This window comes from Hyaena hyaena, unplaced genomic scaffold (genome assembly GCF_003009895.1).
Source record: "Hyaena hyaena isolate Hyena2069 unplaced genomic scaffold, ASM300989v1 scaffold_515, whole genome shotgun sequence".
Taxonomy (NCBI): domain Eukaryota; kingdom Metazoa; phylum Chordata; class Mammalia; order Carnivora; family Hyaenidae; genus Hyaena; species Hyaena hyaena.
The window spans coordinates 395,963-415,473 of NW_024081147.1; the positions used below are offsets into that span (position 1 = coordinate 395,963).

Here is a 19,511-nt window from a genome sequence, read left to right on the forward strand (position 1 = left end):
GTCCTTAGTCACCAAGGGCCACCGAGTGGGCAGGAATTACCACCAAGTCTCCCCACTTTCTGGAGTGGGTGATGGCTCCCGTGTCCTGGTCTCAGCAGGAGTGGCATTGCCTTCACTGTGCGTTGTAACAACAGTGCCTGTGCTCCTGCTGCTGTCCCTCTGCCTCGCCTCTCCCTTCCCCCTCCGGTCCCTGGAGGCACCTGTCACCCACCTCCTGGAGTGTCAGTGGACAAGTTATTTAATCTCTTCTGACCGGAGTCTCTCCAGCGGTAAGATGGCTCTATTCCTATCACAGGGGGGCTCCTGCTGCCTCTTGGGAAGGCGCCCTGCAAGTTTCTGGCTGTAACTGGGTGCTGGGTAGAAGTTCATCCTCATCTGCTGGAAATCACTGAACACAGCCTGCACCGCAGTCTGAACTCCCACTGGAAGCGCACGGCATAGCCTCCTCCTTCTTCAGAGGTCAGGCCGAGCCCCCGAGGAGCCAGAAGCAGGCTGCCCTGCGCGATCTTTCCCTCTGGCAGCAACGGTCTTGCTCAGCTGTGTGTCGTGCTTAGCTGCGCTCTGATCCTTTAACCCTTCACAAAGTGTTCTCTCGGCAAGTTTCAGGCTTGAACGAGGCCTGGAGAAGACAGGGGTTGCCCCCGCTGACTAAGGGGAAACAGGAAAAGGGAGAGGTAGCCCTGGTCAGCGAGTCACAGCCCTAGCATCCGGCCAGCGCGCTCTTCAACAATATGCCCGGCAGGTTAGGGATCGGGCGGCCCTGTGGCTTGTTTCCTCACCCCAGGGAGGGCCCCAGCGTGGGCCAGATTTCTCGTTGCCAGAACTTCACTCTATCCCAACCCTACCCGCTCTAGGCCAACAGACCTCATCTCTCTGCCAGAGGTCTGGGGTGACCGGAGCTGTCCCCACCGCTGGGGCGCTGGGACACCAGGAATACAGCAAGACTGGTCACGGGTCTTTATTTATTGAGAAAGAAGTCACACAAGGTCACATCATACAATCAATTCCTGCGCTTCATAAAAATGATTGTCACTCACTGTGCTTCACAAAAATTTCTTTTAATGAATAAATAACTTGATGAACTCAGAAGTATTTACAATATAAACAAAGGGAAAAGCTTTGGATCTGTGACTCTGATCGGCGAGCTTTGCATTTTCGAACTGACATCCTCCGAAGCTTTTCCCTTGGAAACAATACAAATCAGATAGAAACAACAACTCAAACAACATATCTTTGTTCATTATATGTTTATCTGTTAGTCTTGGAAAGGTACATAAGCTTATATTATGCAACATGTTAAAATACAAATATTAACTAAAATAATATATTATCATAATGCCAGGTAGCATTCTCCACAAAACAAAAATGTACACTCGGCTGTAACAATAACAAAGGGTTCACGGGCCACAAAATAATACCCCAAAGGTACAAATTTCCTTCATAAGAATATAATTGTGCTCTTCAGTTTACCAGATGTCGACACTGCTCTAACAAGCCGATGCCTAGGACAGTATTTGACGACTCTGCTGTGCGTGTGTTTCCGTCAGGCAGCAGCATTGCTGGGAATTGGGCAGTGCAAAGCAGTTTTATAAACGCTTTCTTGGGCTCTTAAAAAGAGCCTATTATGCAAAGCAAAATAAGCATCGTGAGAAGTCTTCATCTCATCTACACAAATGCTGTGGAACATCTTGGCTTTGTGGGATGAAGGGCTGGTTTGCAGAACTGTTGATGCCGTCAGCCAGAATTCAAGTATTCCAGGGCCACCTCGTAGCAGAACTTATACTGATCCTGGAGAGCAGAAGTGAGAAGGTGTCAGCTCCGCGATACCCAAACGCTGGGTCCGTGAAAGCAATTATGCCAGATTAGGGTTTTAATGGAAAGAAATCGGACAGAGAAGGATTTGAATCAGACATGAATCAGAAAGTCACGGCTGCGAGCCACACACATAACCATTGTCTGGAGACGTTCCCCACCAGCCCCGAGGCCAGGTATTTTGACATCTACGTTCACCAGAATTCCTGGAAAGTTCTAGGCAGCTGGAACACACATGTAAGTTTGTCTACACATAAATGTTTACAAAGTATGGGAAAACCAAGAGGTAGAAGGAAAAAAAAATGAGATCTGGGGGAAACATCTTTGTGATCTGCTCATAGTAGGGTCTCAACAAATTGACGTGGTTTTACTCCTAGTGCAACCATACCTTTAAGTTTCAGTCAGCAAGATGTCTTCCACAGAGAATTTATCAAGCACCTCTTAAGTCCTACCTCTTGACCTGGTCCCTGACTTTGAGAAGTCTGTGGTCCAATGAGGAGGCTGAGACCGGTACCCTAGGACAACACATGACACGGAGCTGAGCAGGACCCGTGAATGGCCCCCCAACATGGGTGCGGTGGAGGAGGGGGAGAACTTTCCAGGAGAGATCTCCCAAGAGGTAGCAGGTAACTAACTGCTATCTCCTAACGGGGGTTAAAACAGGCATACCAGGGAGAGGAACAGGATATGGAAAGACCCAGAGGGGAAGCGTTTGCTGCCCTCTGGGAGCCACATATGCAGTTGTTAATCAGGCAGTGAAATCCTTTTCCTGGAGCCCAGCTTTCTCAGATCGTGCACCAGTGAGGGTCTCGGCTGTAGAAGAGGGCCTTCTGCACTGGTGTTGGGGTGATGTGCTGATGACACTCGCCTGGGTGTGGCCTCTGGGCCAAGCAGAGGGACACAGGGCTAGAGCCTGCTTCCACCTGCTACCCGACAACAGCACAGTGTGTGGGATGAGGGGCTCAGTGACTAGAAGGTTCTCTTCCCATCTCAGTAAAGAGATTAACTTTCCCAAGTCGTAAGAGGGCATACCACTGTCTCACTACCCAACACAATGGCCGCAATCCAGGAAATGGATCTTTTATTGGGTTTGCCAAATTCATGAAAACTAAATTTCCATTTTTTGGAGATGTCTAATTAATTAGTCATTGCAGCTTTGCCTTCACCTGCATTCTGTTCTCTAAATGCCTCACTCGTCTGACTTATCTGAAGACCGGAGCCATACTTTATCCCCTCGTGTGTCATACTCGAGTCCTTAGCACAGAACCTGACCCACAGTTGGAGGCGCCAAATGTTGGCTGTAAATGTAAATGAGGACAAAATATGGGCTTAGCAGCACAATACACACTGAAGGCCAGAGACTAGGGATTTTAAGATGCAGCTTTTGTCCTTCAGGAGTTTACAGTCTGGAGGGAAGACAGGAAGCAAACAGACTGTGTCAATATACTGACGGTGCCCCCAAATTAATACACCAATAGCAGTAACACCCACCCAGATGGCTAAGATTAAAAAAAAAAAAACCCAGACAATAACAAGCGTTGGTGAGGACGAGGAGACCCTGGCACTGCTGGTGGAAACGGGAGATGGTGCGACTCCTTTGGAAAGTGGTCCGGCCGGTCTTCAAAAGGTTAAATGGAAGAGATCCCCTATGGCCGGGCAGTTCCGCTCCTAGATACATACACGCCCAAGAGAACTGAAAATAAGTCTACACCAAAGCTGATTCCTATTCCAGGATTTGACACTTGGATTTTCAAAAGAGTTGAAAGAAATCAATCACGTTTCAAAATTCTCAAAGACCGTGTGGTCAGATCATTGAGCTGACGTGTTGGCTATGACGTGCTCAGTCCTGTGCTCCTGTCTCCTTCACAGGGACAGGGTTTTTCATGGAAATCTGAGAGATCCAATTACGTATTGCATAAAGATGGTTTTGCATAAACCTAGTTGGGCAATTTGAATGTGCCTTTAAAAGGTAACGCAGCTGCTGGCCCCAGGCCACAACCCCTTTCATCTTTTGGGCTTCATCGCCAAGGGGCTGCTGTGTTGGAAACCCTGTCCTAGGCATGACTATAATTTCCAGAATGAATCTGCTATCATCTTCTCCCTCCTAAGCAAACCGTCAAGCCCAAGAGATTCTGTGATGATTGGTTTCCAAATCAGGAAAATAAAGGGGGCCAAGAAGGGAGACCACGAACTGTTGCATGCCCTCCTCCAAGCACCTCAGGAATTGCCTGAAATCGTCCTGTGCTGGAAACTGATTACCCTTGATCGCCAGGTACAGGCCTGTCTTCTCCCGCTGCCTCACTCAGCTCACTTGCTTTTGAACAGTATAATTAAGCCACATGGGCTATTCCTCTGCTTCAGGGAGAAAGAAGAACACTTCTGCCTTGGGCCCAGTTCTCCTGATTTGGTGACATGAACTGGCTTTGGGAATGAGGAAGGGACACAAGCGGGGGTCATCCTCGTGCAGGACTGTCACCAGGGCGGCCGGCGATTCCCTTCGAAGCCCCTGATCCCACCTCCTATTCTCACAAAGAGGGAGAAAGTGAAATCTAGAGGGGCACCTGCGAGTGAGGTGACGTTTCAAAAGCCCCCCGTCTCCTCACTCTGCCCACTCACTGAGGGCGTCATGAGGCCTGCAAGTGGCTTTGGGGGGCTCCCTGAAGGGCTCAAGCTATGCCGTGTCACCGTGTGCTGTCTTTGTCTGAGAAACTAGGGGCCCTGCGGTCCCTCTGGGCACCTCCAACACCCTATGCTGCCTTCCTGGGAAGATTCAGAGAGCTGTCCGCACGGCTCACCTGGGGTAGCACTTCCCTCCCTGATGCACTTGCTTTTAGAACCTAAAACAAATTTCACCATTTCATCCGGGTCCTGTGCTGACAGGTCCTACAGTCTGGAAAAACCTTTTTGACCAATGTCCCCGCTTGGAGTGTCACCAGGTCCCCAGGGTGCCAATAATCATGGGTGGGGCCGTGTGCTTCAGTGTTTCCGGGAGGTTCCCAGCCAAGGAGACCCCTTGAGGAGGCAACGGTGTGTCTCTGACAACAGAGAGAATGGGTCATTCTTTTCATCAGTGCCTTTACAAATATGGGGAGAACGTTCTTCCGTCAAAGGCCCACGCACGGTGGTTTGTGCCTGGTTCTCTGTGGAGACTCCTCAGTGTGTTAGCCCAGGTTCTAAGAGCCGCGAGGGGAAGCTCAGGACGGGAGAGGGTCCGGGTGCAGGGAAAGAACGTGCTGTCACTCAGCAGATATGTACGGGGCCCTTCCAGGAGCTCCGCTGGTGCCGAGGGGGCAGCCAGCCCCTGACTCAGGGAGCTCAGAGTCCGGCACAGGGCTCTAAGGGAGATCACTTCGTTAAGCTGCAGGAAGACTCACCACGGGGGGACTCCAGGAGAGTGGCTGCCGTGGCAGGGTCAGGCCCGGGAAAGTGGAATGCCCCCAAGTGTCTCCAGAGATGGGCTCTGTGCCTCTCTGACTCCCCATCTGGGGCCTACATCCTCCACTCTGACACTCACCCCCACGCAAACCTACACCTACACCCCATCCACCCCTACACATGCACACGCGCACATACACTGACATATGCATACTCACCCCCACACCCCTATACATGCATACACACTCATACCTACATCTACACACACACCCATGTTCCCCCCTACATATGCACATGCACACACACCCACATACACATATACCCTCATGTATATAGCATCATCCGCTTACATAGATCTACACCTCCACACTCCCCCACATCCACCCCTACACATGCACACCTCCACCTCCACACACACCCACATATACATAAATATGTCTACCCACCCATACACACACCCACCCCTACATATCATATGCACATGCACACACCTCACACACCCCTACACATGTACATACACCCACACCTACACATGTACATACACCCACACCTATACCTCTCACATGCACACACACCTCTATACATGCACACACACTCACATATACATACACCCACATATACACACCCACCCAGATACCTGTACCTGCAACACACCCCCCACACTCACACACATACATACACCTACACACACGTCCCCCTTCTCCCCATCCCCACACCTCCTCCCCGCCTTCAAATAGCCTGTGTGTTTCACAGTCCACAGGTAGACCTCTGGAGGGGAGTTTATACACGGAAGTTGCTAGATACATTGTGTTGTCTGCAGGAGAGAGACCTGCAGGCCCCAAACAGTGCCATCCTGTAGGGAGTACCTAGCACCGAAGATGATTTTAGTATATGGAAGGGGCAAGTGGGGCTGAGCCTGGGAAGCCAGCTAGCTCTAAATTGCAGATGTTGGGAGATACTGGCAGAGGGCTGGGCCTCAGCAGGAGGGACGGAGGGACGGAGGTGGGTTTGGACATGCCCTGCGGCCGGCATGTGGGAAGGGATAGCTTGTTTCCCTGCTGAGCCCTGCTCTCACCTGCAGCCCACTGAGCTCACTGGCCTTGGGCTCCATCTGCCATAATTGGTCTGGGGCAAGGCCTGAGCCTTGGCATTTGTGACAGAGCCTCAGGCAATTCCAAAGCACAGTCCTGGCTGAGAGCCATCACAGACTGAGCGCTAAGTTTCTTAACTTTACAACACATTAGAATTACCTGTGGGGCTTTTAACGTCCTGCTGCCGCAGCCAGGCCCCCAGATCAACTGAATCATGGTGTCCGGGGTGGGCCCAGGGCTCAGAATTCTTTAAAACGCTCATTAAAGAAAAAAGTCAATTTATAGAAACAGAATACAACAGTGATTGCCAGGAGCTGGGGGCGGGGGAATGAGGTGATGTGGGCCAGGGGTACAAATTTTTCGTTATACGGTCTGAGGATCTAGCAGCCTGAGGATCCAGCGTACAGCACCATGACTGTACTTAATGATACAGTATTGTGTATGTGAAAGTTGCTGAGAACAGATGTTAAGCATTTTCACTAATGACACACACAAGTCAAGTATGTTACCTAAGTGAGGTGATGGATATATTAATTACCTTGACCATTCTACAATGCATATGTATATCAAATCTCATCACATTGGCCAAAGTTCCCATCACCTCCCGGGGAGAATGCGTTTCTTTAGGAAACATCTGTTCCCTAAAGGCTGTTTCTCTGTTAAAACAGAGCCCTGGAAACTTCCAAAGCTGAGTGAGGAGGACAAAGGTGAGAGGGGAGATGTTTGTTGAAGCAGCCCATTTTCCTGAAACTTCAAAGAAACTCAGAGGCTGGGGCTTTCATCTGAATCTAACCAGGCAAGTAGGAGGTAGGAGGGAGTCCCCCTCTGCCCCCCCCACCCTACCGACTGAGTACATTCAGTGGGGCCCAGGCCAGGGCCCTCCATACCCCATCCCCTCTACCGCCCCAAACAGCACAGAAGTATACCCCAGGAGTTTTGAAACACATTTCACCACTCTAAGAAAAGGCAGCCAGGAAAACTCAGTACTCCGTGGTTTTCAGCTGCTGGCACATTTTGTGCTTAGGAGAAACTCAGGTCTCTTTTATACCCAATGAAATCGTATATTGGGTTTTATCACTCTGACCTGAATCAATTAATTCCCTCAGCCGACATACACATATGAGTACAGAACTAATAGAAATTGTACTTATAAGCAAAAACAAATAAGGGACAGGAGTCCTTTAATTCTGGAAACTTCAGTCCCACCAAAAAGAGCACTGTGACATTTTTTTCTCCGGTCACCAGATAGTATCTACTATTTTGCTAACAGTCACTGTGACAAATTTATCAGACATTCTTCCAGGAAATTGAAAACTCTCCTTATATTTCTCAGCCACTGACCTTATCCTCAAACTGTGACTGACCCTCAGAAGTTCGGGCATCCGAAGACCCTATTTTCTCTATTAGAGTAACACATCATCACAGAGGCGCCTAAATTATTATAGAAGACTGGGCTTCCTGCTGGTCCAACCACCTAAATGTCCATTCAATTCACAGAGAATCACCTCCATCCTTTCGTCTGCACCACTGATTTGGAAAAAGCCACATTGTTTCTGCACAAAAAAATTCGTGAGTGATGAAAGCTGTAGCCGGGGCCATTAGTGGAAAGGCCTGGAAGGGTCTATTACTAATGACCTGCTTAATTCAGGCTGCAGTGAGAGGGAAATGATATATATTTTTTTCATCAAGGTCAGTTTTACCCAAGTTCCAACCAAAGTCTGGAACCTACATGTCTGTCCCTGAGTCAGGAGGTTAAGTGCCAATGAAGTCAGAATATTTGAATTTAGGTGTTGGCTTCCATCTTCTGTCAACCTTCTTATCCGTCCCAAACTCAGGCCTCCTCTGACTGCCCAACTGCCCTATCTCAATGGCCCCCCAGCCTAGCAGACTGAGAATTCCAGTGGTACGACTCTTTAAAATTCATGGTGGTCTCAGGGAATGAGAGTTCTCTGCCTCCGGGAGGGGCCGGCTCCAGTGAAGCCTGCACAGGGGGCATGCCAGCCAGTCCGTCAGCCCATCCGCATGAAACCTATGCCTCCGTATAAGCGAGGGAGACACACAATCTGAAGCAGCCACCAGACTCTGAGCTGTCACCACAGAGCCGGATGAGAGGCTCGAACCCAGAAGCTGCGGGATCATGACCTGAGCTGAAGTACGACACTTAACTGACTGAGCCACCCAGGTGCCCCTACTTCTTCAACTTGACCTTGAATCTGGACTCTACTCTTTAGTCCCTTTATTAGATTTTAAATGTGAAGCTCACTGCTGCAGTACTGTGGGCCGGGAAAGGCAGGCCTTAAAGGCATGGTGGCACCAGCCATCTCTTCCTCCCTCTCTGCACCCCAGGCCATTCTCCCAACCTTGGGATCAGCCTACTGTTTCGTTCAGTTCCTCCTTCCACTAACAGAGAGGCACAAATGCCTAATCCAAAAGCTTCCTCCTTTAAGCTATTCCACTATTCCCTAGTCTCGGTGGTTGGCATTTCAATAGCTGCAACAAGAAAGAGATTTCCTGAAATACTCTAAGAAAATAGCTGCACATACTCCTTTGTTTCTCGGCTCCTTAATCCTCTTCTTAGATATGGCCCCCCAAATTAACTGCAATATTCGGGGTGTCACACTGAAATTCACAGCTTTGACAAATATGAGGTGATTAAGCTATTTATAAAATACATAATTTGAAAATCTGGCATTTCGTGTGCTAGGTAGGATTATTCTCTCTCTGTGAAGACAAAGCGCTTAGGCATGGGGAAGGCACTGGCCAGGAATGGAAATTAATAAGTGATGCTCGCTTCTGAGTTTCACCTGTCTCCACTTTCGAATGCGTGGAGACAAAGCCTCCCTGTGAAAAGCCCGGAGACAGGAAGAGGGAGAAGCCCTTGCCAGCCCAGAGATCACGTTATGCTTCCGAACATGAGTATCTTCCCCTGTGACTCAGTTTCAGGGCCAGCTCTGAGGGGGTGACGGGTCTTACGCTAGCTAACCAGGAAAATGCCCCATTTGGCCCGATAGAGGAAGGGTCCTACCAGGAGGTCCACCATGTTGGGCTTGTTATTCCTCAGCGTCTTCACTGCATGGAAGACGTCGACTGTCCTCTGGTGCCGGAGCATCTCACAGACGATGCTGATGGCGCAGAACGTCCCGCTGCGGCCTCCCCCGTTCCTGTCAGAAGAGAAATCAGATGGTCGCATTTGCTCTTATGCTACATCCTCACGTGCCTCCCGAGCCCCGGAGAACAGGTGATGGTAAAAGCCTCAGAGGCCGGGGATTGCTCCACCCGGGGCCAATTATTTTAATTAAAGCAAATGGAGCTAATGGGCCTTAGTATTGGGCCCATGGGTCACCTGACGGGAGGTGATGAGAAACGGGCCCATTCTGCTCTCCTAGCTTCACCCCAGTCCTCAATTAGACAATCTGATACAGCACCTTATCAGTTTTTATTGAAAGGGCCCACTGCAGGAGATTTCCAGTGAACAAACACCTCATCTGCTATCTGCCAGGAAAGCTGGTGATGAGCGTTCAAAGATGGACTTGGCCTTAAAAAACAAAAACCCCACTAGTATTTCATTATTTACCTCTAAAACACAGGAGCTCTTTCTGAAGAAAACTTTTCATTTTGAACTAACTTTAGATGTGCAGAATCATCGCAAAAACAGCAGGAGAGTTCCCTGGCATATCCACCTTCCCCTGATGCGAACATCTTACATAATCACAGTATGTGATCAGACCCAGGAAATTACTACTGGTGCAATACTCCTGGCCTCAATGATAGGCCTTAGTCAAGTGTCACCAGTCGAATATCACCAATGTCCTTTTTCTGGTCCAGGATCCAATCCCAGACCCCACCTTGAATTGACTTGTCCTGGGTCTTGGTCTTCGCCACCCGTCCATCATTCCTTGTTTTTCTTGACCTTGACACTTTAGAAGAGTGCTGGTCATTTTTTTGTAGAATAAAAAAATAGAATGTAGATGTAGAGAGTAGCCATAGTCCCCATCTACCATCTGAGAAGTCATTATGAAATACGAATTGTAGAATGTCCCTTTATTTGGGTTTGTCTGATGCTTTCTCACGATTGGGAGTGAGTTTATGCATTTTGGCCAAAGAACCACAGAAGGGCTGTTCATCCTTCCAGGGGTTCACGATGCTCAACTGTCTTATTTTGCTGGCGATGTTGACCTTCATCACTTTTTAAGATGGTGCCTGACGAATATTTTCCTATGTAGTTATCATCTTCCTCTTTGTAGGTAATACCTTGGGAGATACTTTGGGATTCTGCAATATCTCGTTTCTCCTCAAAGTTTCACCCACTGGTTTAGGATCCATTGGTGGATCCTGTCTATAATAGTCATTGTGGTGTTTGCCTAATTGATTTTCTACTTCCCTCTCTCCTTTAACATTCTACTGTAAGAGAGAGCTGTGTCTTCACCATTTGACTAATTTATTTGCTTTTCTCTTTTATCTCTTTATTTATGTCACTTTAGACTTACACATATTAATTTTGTTCAATGAGCTAAAATCCAGTAGTGTCAATATTTATTTTTGTTGCTGAAATTGTTCTGGATTTGGCCATTAGGAGCTCGATCAGGCCTCCATTATTTTTTGAGTCCTTTCTTACTTTCTGGAACCACAAGGTGTTCCAATCTCATCTTGTATCTTTCCTGCACAGGCTGTGAAATCAACCAGTTCTCCCAGGAGGTAATGGATTAAAAAAAATAAACACAATATCACTATTACACCTAAAATAAATATTACCGTGTTAATATATAATTGAATTTGTAGTTATTATTCCAATTTCCCAGATTGTTTCAGGAATTTTCTTACAGTGGACTTCTTCAAATCCGCATCAAGCAAAGTAATTGGTTGATACATCTTGCAAGTTAATTTTAATCTATAGGTTCCTCTTTGCTCTCTCTTTTTTTTCCTGGCAATTGATTTGTTTAGGAAATGGGGTCATCTTTCCTATAGGAGCCCCACATTCCTAGTGTTCTCATTCACTGCATCTTTGGGAATCATTTAACATGTTCCTTCTAATCCTTATAGCCTTTAAATTGGGAGTTAGCTCCACAACTTCGTAAGAATTAACTTTTTTTAAAGGCAAGGATTCCTTATAAACATACATTTTTTTAGGAAGCAGGCACAAGATATCAAGGTGATTTTAAGATTGATCATTGTGTTAGAATGTCAGCTTGATTGGTACATTAAGTTCCAAATCAGTTTTTTAAAAATAAAGTATAACAGACCTACAATTAAGTCCATAAATGTTAAGTATATTTCTCAGTTAACTTCTAAATGAATGTTCCATGTAACCACCATTCAGATCAGGACACAGACCATGATCAGCGCCCTGCCCCCCAACCCCCCAGACCTTCTTCAGATTCCTTCCTCATCAATATCATCAATACCCAAAAGAGCTCTGTTCTCACTTCTGGCATTGTAAATTTCTTTGTCTGTTTTCAAATTTTGTATAAATGGAATATACGGTATATACTCTTTTGAGTCTGGCTTATTTCACTTAATATTATCTCTGTTAGAATCAATCATGTTGCATCAGTGGTTTCTTCTTTTATACTGCTGAGAATCATTTCACTGAATGGATACACTATTGGCAATTTTAATCATCCAACAGCTGAGGAATATTTGGGCTGTTTCTAGTTTTCAATATGATGACTAACTCTGCTCTAGAAATGTCTCATGGTGCATATACGACTCATCTCTATAGCCGTGTACCTGGGAGGGGAAGAGCTCAAAAAATATATTTATATTTAGCATTGGGCATTGCTGTCCAACAGATCCCAACTAGCTGTGCCATCTGTCCTTCAGGCCAGCAGAGAATGGGAATTCCAGTTGCTCTGCATCTTTACCAACACTTGGTATTATCATTCATTCGTTTGTCTTTTAAATTTTAGCCAGTGTGCTGAGTGTGCAGGCGGCACCTGATCTGGTATTAATGTGTATTATCTTGAAAATGAATGAGGCTGAGTACCTCTTCTATGTTTATTGGCTACGTACATATCTTTGTTTAGAAAAATGAAGTTCTTGTCAAATCTTTTGCTCAAATCATTGGGTCTACCTTTGCTCAGTGGTTTGCAGTAGTTCTTAGGCATTCTGGCTCTGAGTCCTTTGTCAGATGCATGTATCACAAAACTCTGTGCCCACACTCTGTCTTGCTTTTTCCCTCTCCTTGGTGTCTTCTGATGAACAGAAGTGCTTAACTTTAATGAACTCCAATTGTTCACTATTTCCTTTTGAGGCTAGTTGCTCTGTGTCTTGGGTATCATCATCTTTGGTGACCTCATGGTCATGAAGATTTTCTCCTGGAAGCTTCATTGTTTTCCTTTTCACAATTTGGTCCATGATCCATCTGGAAATGATTTCTGTATGCAGCATGAGGAGGGAGACGAGGTATGCAGGCTGTTTTACGCACCCCCTACTCCACCACCGTAGTACTATGGGGTCTTAGTTGTAAATCAGGTGATCCTGAGGCATGGCTCCATTCCTGGATTTTCTCTTCTATTCCATTAGCCTACTTTCTGTCTTTGCTCTGTTACCATACTGCTTTCCTGCCCCCTCCCACCAGCTTTCCCCCTGATGCTTTCAATAGCTGTTGATGATCACTATCTACGTCCATTATTTTCATCAAGGGTTACAAAATGCTGATATCTTCTATCTATTTCTTCTAGTTTTATGAGCTGGAAGACATACAAAGAAAAAAAAAAACCCTATTTGCTCACCATGAGTATATGTGTGGTTCAAGGAACCCTTCCATTCATGGCACCTGGAGGTCTTTTTCGGGCGGGATTGCTCTGCCCACAACCATTAGGTGGCACTACGCTATGCTGAATACAATGCTCTTACCTCGGAAATGAGCAGCAGAGAGCTTTTGTGGTTCAAGCATTCTTCCCTGGACTATGTTGGAAGATAAGAATTCAACCTAGCTTTGTTTCTTGCAACTAAAAAAACCCCTTCACTTAGATTTATAAATGTAAACAATAAATATTCATTCCAGGCATGGGTCTCATGCCCACCCTGATTCAGCCAAGAGAGCCAGAGGCAGCCTCATGGGCACCAAAGGGACTTCAAGATTGGGGAGAATGTTTCCCAAGGGAAGATCAAGGTTCTCTGGTCAGAATAGGGGCAGGGCGCTGGGCTGGCAAGAGGGCAGAAACAAGAGGCCCTGCCACCGTGCGCGAGGAAGGACAGCCGCCGCGGGCATCATGCGGAATGGCAACGCAACTGCTCAGTTTTGGGGTCTCAGCTGGGTCTTGGGACAGTATAATGGGTGGTTGTCTAGGAGGTGCAGTGATCTAAGGGGTCTTTGTATCTTCCCCTCAGGCCTGTCCCGGTGCCTCAACTTCCTCCGGTGTGACTTAGTCCTTTGGGTTAGAGCACTGGCCCTTGGTAGAAAGCTACTAATCAAAGCAGGTGCTATGTATGCATTACACTCCTAGTTCTAGATACTGGCCGAGTCCAGACACAGAAATGGGTATCTGCAGACTGTTTTGAGTTTTTCCAAAAAACCTGACGGATATAATAACAAATCCTAGCTGAAATGTCAATTTTCCTTGCTGGGACTATACCAACTCAGAAGTTCTATCGGCACTCGATAGAAATAAACATGGGGGTGTGAGCTGTGAATCAATCCTCCTTGGCATTTTCTTGGTATAGATGTTTTTAATGAGCTGGGTCCGTGAGAAGGAAGGGAGAAGTAGTAAGTGGGCAGGCGGGACAAAGGACTGGAGGCTCTGGTGGGGGGTAAGTGTGAGTAGGTTCCTAAGACTCTTCCCAAGGGGATGTCTGGAGGCTGAAACTCCTTCTGGAAGATGAAATTCTGCCACCTTTTGACTTCTGGGAGGCAGGGCAGAGTTCTGGAGCGTTATGGACCCTCCTGGGCCCTTGGGGGTGTGGCATGGTATGAGATAGAGGCATCGAGGGGAGAGTCACCCGGTTCTTATGCAGGCTTGTCGTTTTAACTAGGTTTGGTCTTCCCAGAGTTAAACTTTATTTCCCCTTCAGTTTGGGAGAGATCTCACTGTGTGCGTGTAATGATACTACTCTGAAAAGAGACATAAGCTTATACTTTAAGTTTCCACAAATTCTCTAAATACCTTCCCTAACTGCCATGACTTTCTAATTGCCTGCTCCATTAAGCCAATCCCAGCTGGCTGATTAGCTACATATCATCACCAATGAGAAAACGCAGGTGAGAGTGCTCTTAAAAGCAAGGCAGTCTCTATTCAGTGGCTCTCAACCTTGACTGCATACTGAAATAATCTAGGAGTCTGGGGGCGCTTGGGCGGCTCAGTCGGCTAAGTGTCCAACTTCAGCTCAGGTCATGATCTCAGCCGTTGTGGGTTTGAGTCCCCCATCGGGCTCTGTGCTGACAGCTCCGAGCCTGGAGCCTGCTTCAGATTCTGTGTTTCCCTTGCTCTCTGCCCCTCCCCCACTTGGACTCTCTCAAAAATGAATAAATGTTAAAAAAAATTAAAAAAAAAATCTAGGAGTCTGAAAAAACACGGATGTCTGGGGCCCATCCTCAGGGATTCTGATTTGATTGCTTTGGGTATGGCCTTGACATGGTTTTTTGTTTGTTATTTTTTATTTTATTTATAAAATTTTTTTTAACATTGATTTATTTTTGAGAGACCGAGAAAGACAGAGCACTAGCAGGGGAGGGGCAGAGAGAGAGGGAGACACGGAATTCGCAGCAGGCTCCAAGCTCCGAGCTTTCAGCACAGAGCCCGATGTGGGGCTTGAAGTCATAAACCCTGAGATCATGACCTAAACTGAAGTTGATGCTTAACCGACTGAGCCACCCAAGCGCCCCTTTTTTTGTTTTATAAAAGTCTCCCCAAATGATCCTCAATGTGCAGCCACAAATGGGATTTGCTGCTCTGTAGCAGAGGTTTTTCCCATTCCAGTACCCTTAGAGCCGCTGCCTACAGACTGTACTATGGAGACACTGGCTCTAGCCAAATCCTCCATATGTAGATATATTCTCAGGCAAAAGCTGAGACACAAACCAACGAAATTCTCTTCCAAGATAACTCCTTTGAGAGACAGCTCCTTCAAAACCTCTGACACGATTTCCTATAGAATTACCAACTGGTGTGCCTGTAAACCAGCTGTGCTACGGCCAGCTTTGCCCAATCGGGAGGAGCCCTGATCTGTGACATTTGCTGGTGTCTGTGTCATAGACACTTCCACCGTGGAGCACCACAAGTTGCCAACAGCTTCACAAGCAGCTCGGAAACCCCCCCCAAACTTACAGCTGGCTCTCAGGAGCTGGTGGGAGCCCCGTGAATCCATCCAGGTGTTTCTTTACGGGGTGGGGAGCATCACAAGGTCAGGGCTTATGTTTATAGCAGTGACACCCTAACCAAATGCAAAATGGGCATATTTTGTATTCTGCCAAGCAAACCAAGTCCTTAGCGAGGAGACAGATCATCTCCATTCATCCAGACCTAGTTATTTCTTTTCCGTTTAGAGAGAGACAAAGGAGAGTAAACCAGGGTGACAGCGGAGCGTCGGGGGGCAGAGCCCCCTCCTTAGCACTTACAAGCAGTGCACGACCGTGCGGCCTTCACCACCGTTGTATTCCTCCTGCCACTTGTCCACCTGGCGAATGAGCTTCAAGAAGGAGCGCTTGGACACCGGCGTGTCCCGGTACATCGGCCAGCCCAGGAACTGGAACTGCTGCACCATCCGATATCCATCCTGGGGCTGCGGGGAATCAGGCGACAATCAAGGGGGTGAAAGAAAACAGGCATCCCTGACTCACGGAATTCCAGCAGGCTGAGTCCACCTGCTTGGACTTCTCAGCAAAGCAGGCCATTACTAAAGGAGAGGCTGGCCTGGAAATAATGAAGGGAGCCACCACTGGCTGCAAGAGTTATGAGTTGTAATCTCGAGCTGTTATTAAAAAAACAGGTGTTTTATTTATTTATTTTATTAAAAAAATTTTAATTAAAAAATATTTTAATGTTTTATTTATTTCTGAGAGAGAGAGAGAGAGACAGCGTGAGCAGGTGAGGGTCAGAGAGAGAGGGAGATACAGAATCTGAAACAGGCTCCAGGCTCTGAGCTGGCAGTCAGCACAGAACCCGATGCGGGGCTCGAACCCACGAACCGCGAGATCATGACCTAAGCGAAAGTCGGATGCTTAACCAACTGAGCCACCCAGGCGCCCCAAAAACCAGGTGTTTTAAATGACAGGCCAGATAAGCAAAAGCGAAGCAGAGTGCTTACAGTTTTGCCAAAGCCAAGTGGAAAATAATGTACAACGTGAACACTGACCTCATTGTGCAGAAAGTAGCACAGGGTTACTTTAATTGCAGGTAATTTAAGGGTAAAGAATAAATTATAATCTGGAGATGTTTGTGAGCTCGGAGTGATAGAGGGTACACAGTGCTTCTTGTGAACACAAGACGGTCTTTGGGTATTGGTGTGAATCTTGCTAAGGCATCAATAGTCAATTAATCTTTCTCCATAATTAAATGGAATTGGAGTATTCAAAGAAAGTGCTAGAAAAGTGGCAACAGTTGTAATCTGGCTGCGGCTAAATCACTTGGATCACATCTCCTGCGGCCTTTAGCACCTTTGACACAGGTGATTGCTCTTGCTGGCTGACACTTTCTTCACCCAGCTTTTCCGTCTCCACTCTCCGCCCTCTGATTTGTTCTCCCTTCCTCCCAGACCTCTTGCTGATAGAAGCCCCAGTCTCAGTCCTTGGGGCCCTTGTCTTCTCTCTCTCTCACCTGATGAGTTCACTCGGTCTTGTGGCTTTCAAAACTCCAGTGAGTCATCATCAAAGTCATCAACAAAGTCAACATCATCAAAGTCACCAACACCTGTGGGTTGGGCCTCTTCTGAATTTCCCCCCTCATAGATCTGAGCCTACTTGGCACTTCCACTTAGGTCCCTAATAGTCAGCTCAAAGCTGGCCTGTTTCCTGACCTTCTCTCCAAGGCATGCCCCCCTACCCCAAACAGTCCCATTATCCCCCACAGTCTCCCCCAACTTGGTTAATGTCGGGTCCACTGGTCCATTTCTCAGGACCCAAATCTTGAGACCTGCTACCTTTCCCTGGGATTTGGCCTGTCCCCAAATCCTGCTGGCTCTGCTGTCAGGATATATCAGCATCTCTCTGTCTCATGTACCTCCAATGACTGCCACTTCCTCTTGTTGTGTCACTTTCTTACTTGGATTAGTATAATGGTTTCCTGATGGGTCTGCTCTCAACATAGAAGGTAGAGTGCTCCTTCTTAAAGATAAATTAAATCATGGGATTCTTCTCTATGAAAAACCCTCCAATGGCTCCTTATTTCCTTTAGAGCAAAAGCCCAAATCCTAGAAGTGGCCTGTGAGGCCCTACACAGTCTCTATCCCCCAGCCCGACCCCCTGCCCCTAACACTTGGCCACTTTATTTCAAGGTGGATAACTCCATCAGCTACTCTCACCTTGGCTTACTGTGCTTCAGCCAAACCAGCCTCCTCACTATTTCCAGACCTCACCAAGTGAAGCCCTACCTCAGGGCCTTTGCACTGAAAATCACTTCTGTCTGCAAAGCAGTCTCCACAGAGATCCGCATGGCTGCTCCCTCACTTTGGTTGGGTCTTTGCTCACACAGCATATCTATTTAAAGACAGACTTGCTCTCCTTCCTGTTCATGGCCCAAGTGCTTTCTACCTCTCCATTTTGTCCCTATAGCATTTATTGCTCTAATATACTATATCTATTATAATATTTCTTATATCTATTATTTATTGTCTGTTTTCTCCCATTAGAATGTAAGCTCCATAAGGTCAGGGAGTTTTGTTTTGTTCACAAACACCTAGAATATATTCCAAACTCCTAAATGGTGACTGACCGAATGGGAACTCTAAATGTTTGGTGAATGAGAAAATAATGAAATCAGAATGTAAGTGAGGTTGGCTGTGATTCTTACTCTGGCTGCGTTATAAATACGGAATATCCTGCTGATGATGTCTTCTTCCAAGTCAGCAGAAACAAATTCCACTTGGATGGGGCCATGTCTGTGAACTCCATTCTCTGGCCAGTACTGCGGACACAACTGAATTTGAAACAGAGAAACGCGAGGTTAATTGTAGGAATAAACTGACTCCTAACAGTTCGGATGGGGTCACTACCGACATTCAGTAATTCTCAACACTTCCTGGATTCACTTCATTTTCTTTCCTTTCTCTCTTTTCCTCCCAATAAGTAGACTTGAGGACTTTCTTGTTGGCTGATTCCTCAGCTCCACCCATACTTCTAGTACTTCCTTCTTCATTTTCTCAGAACGTATCTTTGAGAAGCTACGAACCATTCTGCTTTCCAAGGAGGCCACGTGGACGCTGTTCAACACATCCCATTGTAAGATCCCTTCTGCATGCGGAAAGGAAAGGAACTTTTGTCGGGCCCGGGGGAGATGCCACTAGCTGTCATTACCAGAGCTAAGATACTTGAGAAGGTGCACGTCCCCATTCTCACCCACATCTCCATCCTCTCCCATGCGGGCTTGCTTTGTAACTTGTAATCGCTTTTGGGAACAGGGCCATTCAGTGACAAGAGACTGATAAGAGTGTTGGGTTGCATTTTCATGCTCTGGTCCAACCCCTCCCAGCTCAGATCTAGAAAACCTGATGTAAGAAGAGTAAATGCTTTGCTTTTGTACCTAGAGGTGGTTTTAATTAAAAATCACAATTTCTTAGAGTCTCAAGTGCCAGGTATTGGTGATACCAGGTAACTAGAACTTTGTGTGAACGTGGTGCACAGCTGAGCAAGGAAGGAGGGATGCCGGGAAGGGGGGCTCACGAAAGAGGCACCTTCATTCGCTATGGCCCCTCCGAAGTACTAAGCTTGCAGATGGGTGGGGGGATCACCCCCCATGACTCTTCCTTCTCACAGACCTTTCCTAAAGCCCTGAGATGCTACTAGGTTTTTAAGGTCTGAAATTAAGCTTCTTTTGAGACTTGATGTCCAGTGATGTTTTTGGGAGTAGAGTTTAACTTTTATCTTTCTGATTTACTCGAGGGACAAACGGCTTCTGGGAAGCTCAGAGGGATTTAACTTCATTATTTTCTAACTGGTTTCTATGGGCCAAGAGCAGAAGAAAAATTTCTCTCATTTTAAGCAGAATGACGTACCGCAAAAGGAGAATCCACTCATCGAATTTCCTTTCTTTGGATGACTTTTATTTTCCAAAGTAGCTAAAATCTCATTGCCAAAGGTTG

At 46.8% G+C, this 19,511-nt stretch overlaps 1 protein-coding gene across 5 annotated transcripts in view; it reads right to left on the reverse strand.

Moving 5' to 3' along the window:
- Positions 1-948: 948 nt before the first annotated feature.
- Positions 949-19,511, reverse strand: part of PTPRM (protein tyrosine phosphatase receptor type M) — a 782,304-nt gene continuing 763,741 nt past the window's right edge. For all 5 annotated transcript variants that reach the window (XM_039255239.1, XM_039255236.1, XM_039255237.1 and 2 more), the window contains 4 exons: positions 18,224-18,349; positions 15,835-15,998; positions 9,304-9,439; positions 949-1,788 (listed from right to left, as the gene is read on the reverse strand). In XM_039255239.1, the coding sequence (XP_039111170.1) occupies positions 1,735-1,788; positions 9,304-9,439; positions 15,835-15,998; positions 18,224-18,349 (480 nt within the window). In that variant the 3' untranslated portion in view covers positions 949-1,734. The remainder of the gene's footprint in view (positions 1,789-9,303; positions 9,440-15,834; positions 15,999-18,223; positions 18,350-19,511) is intronic.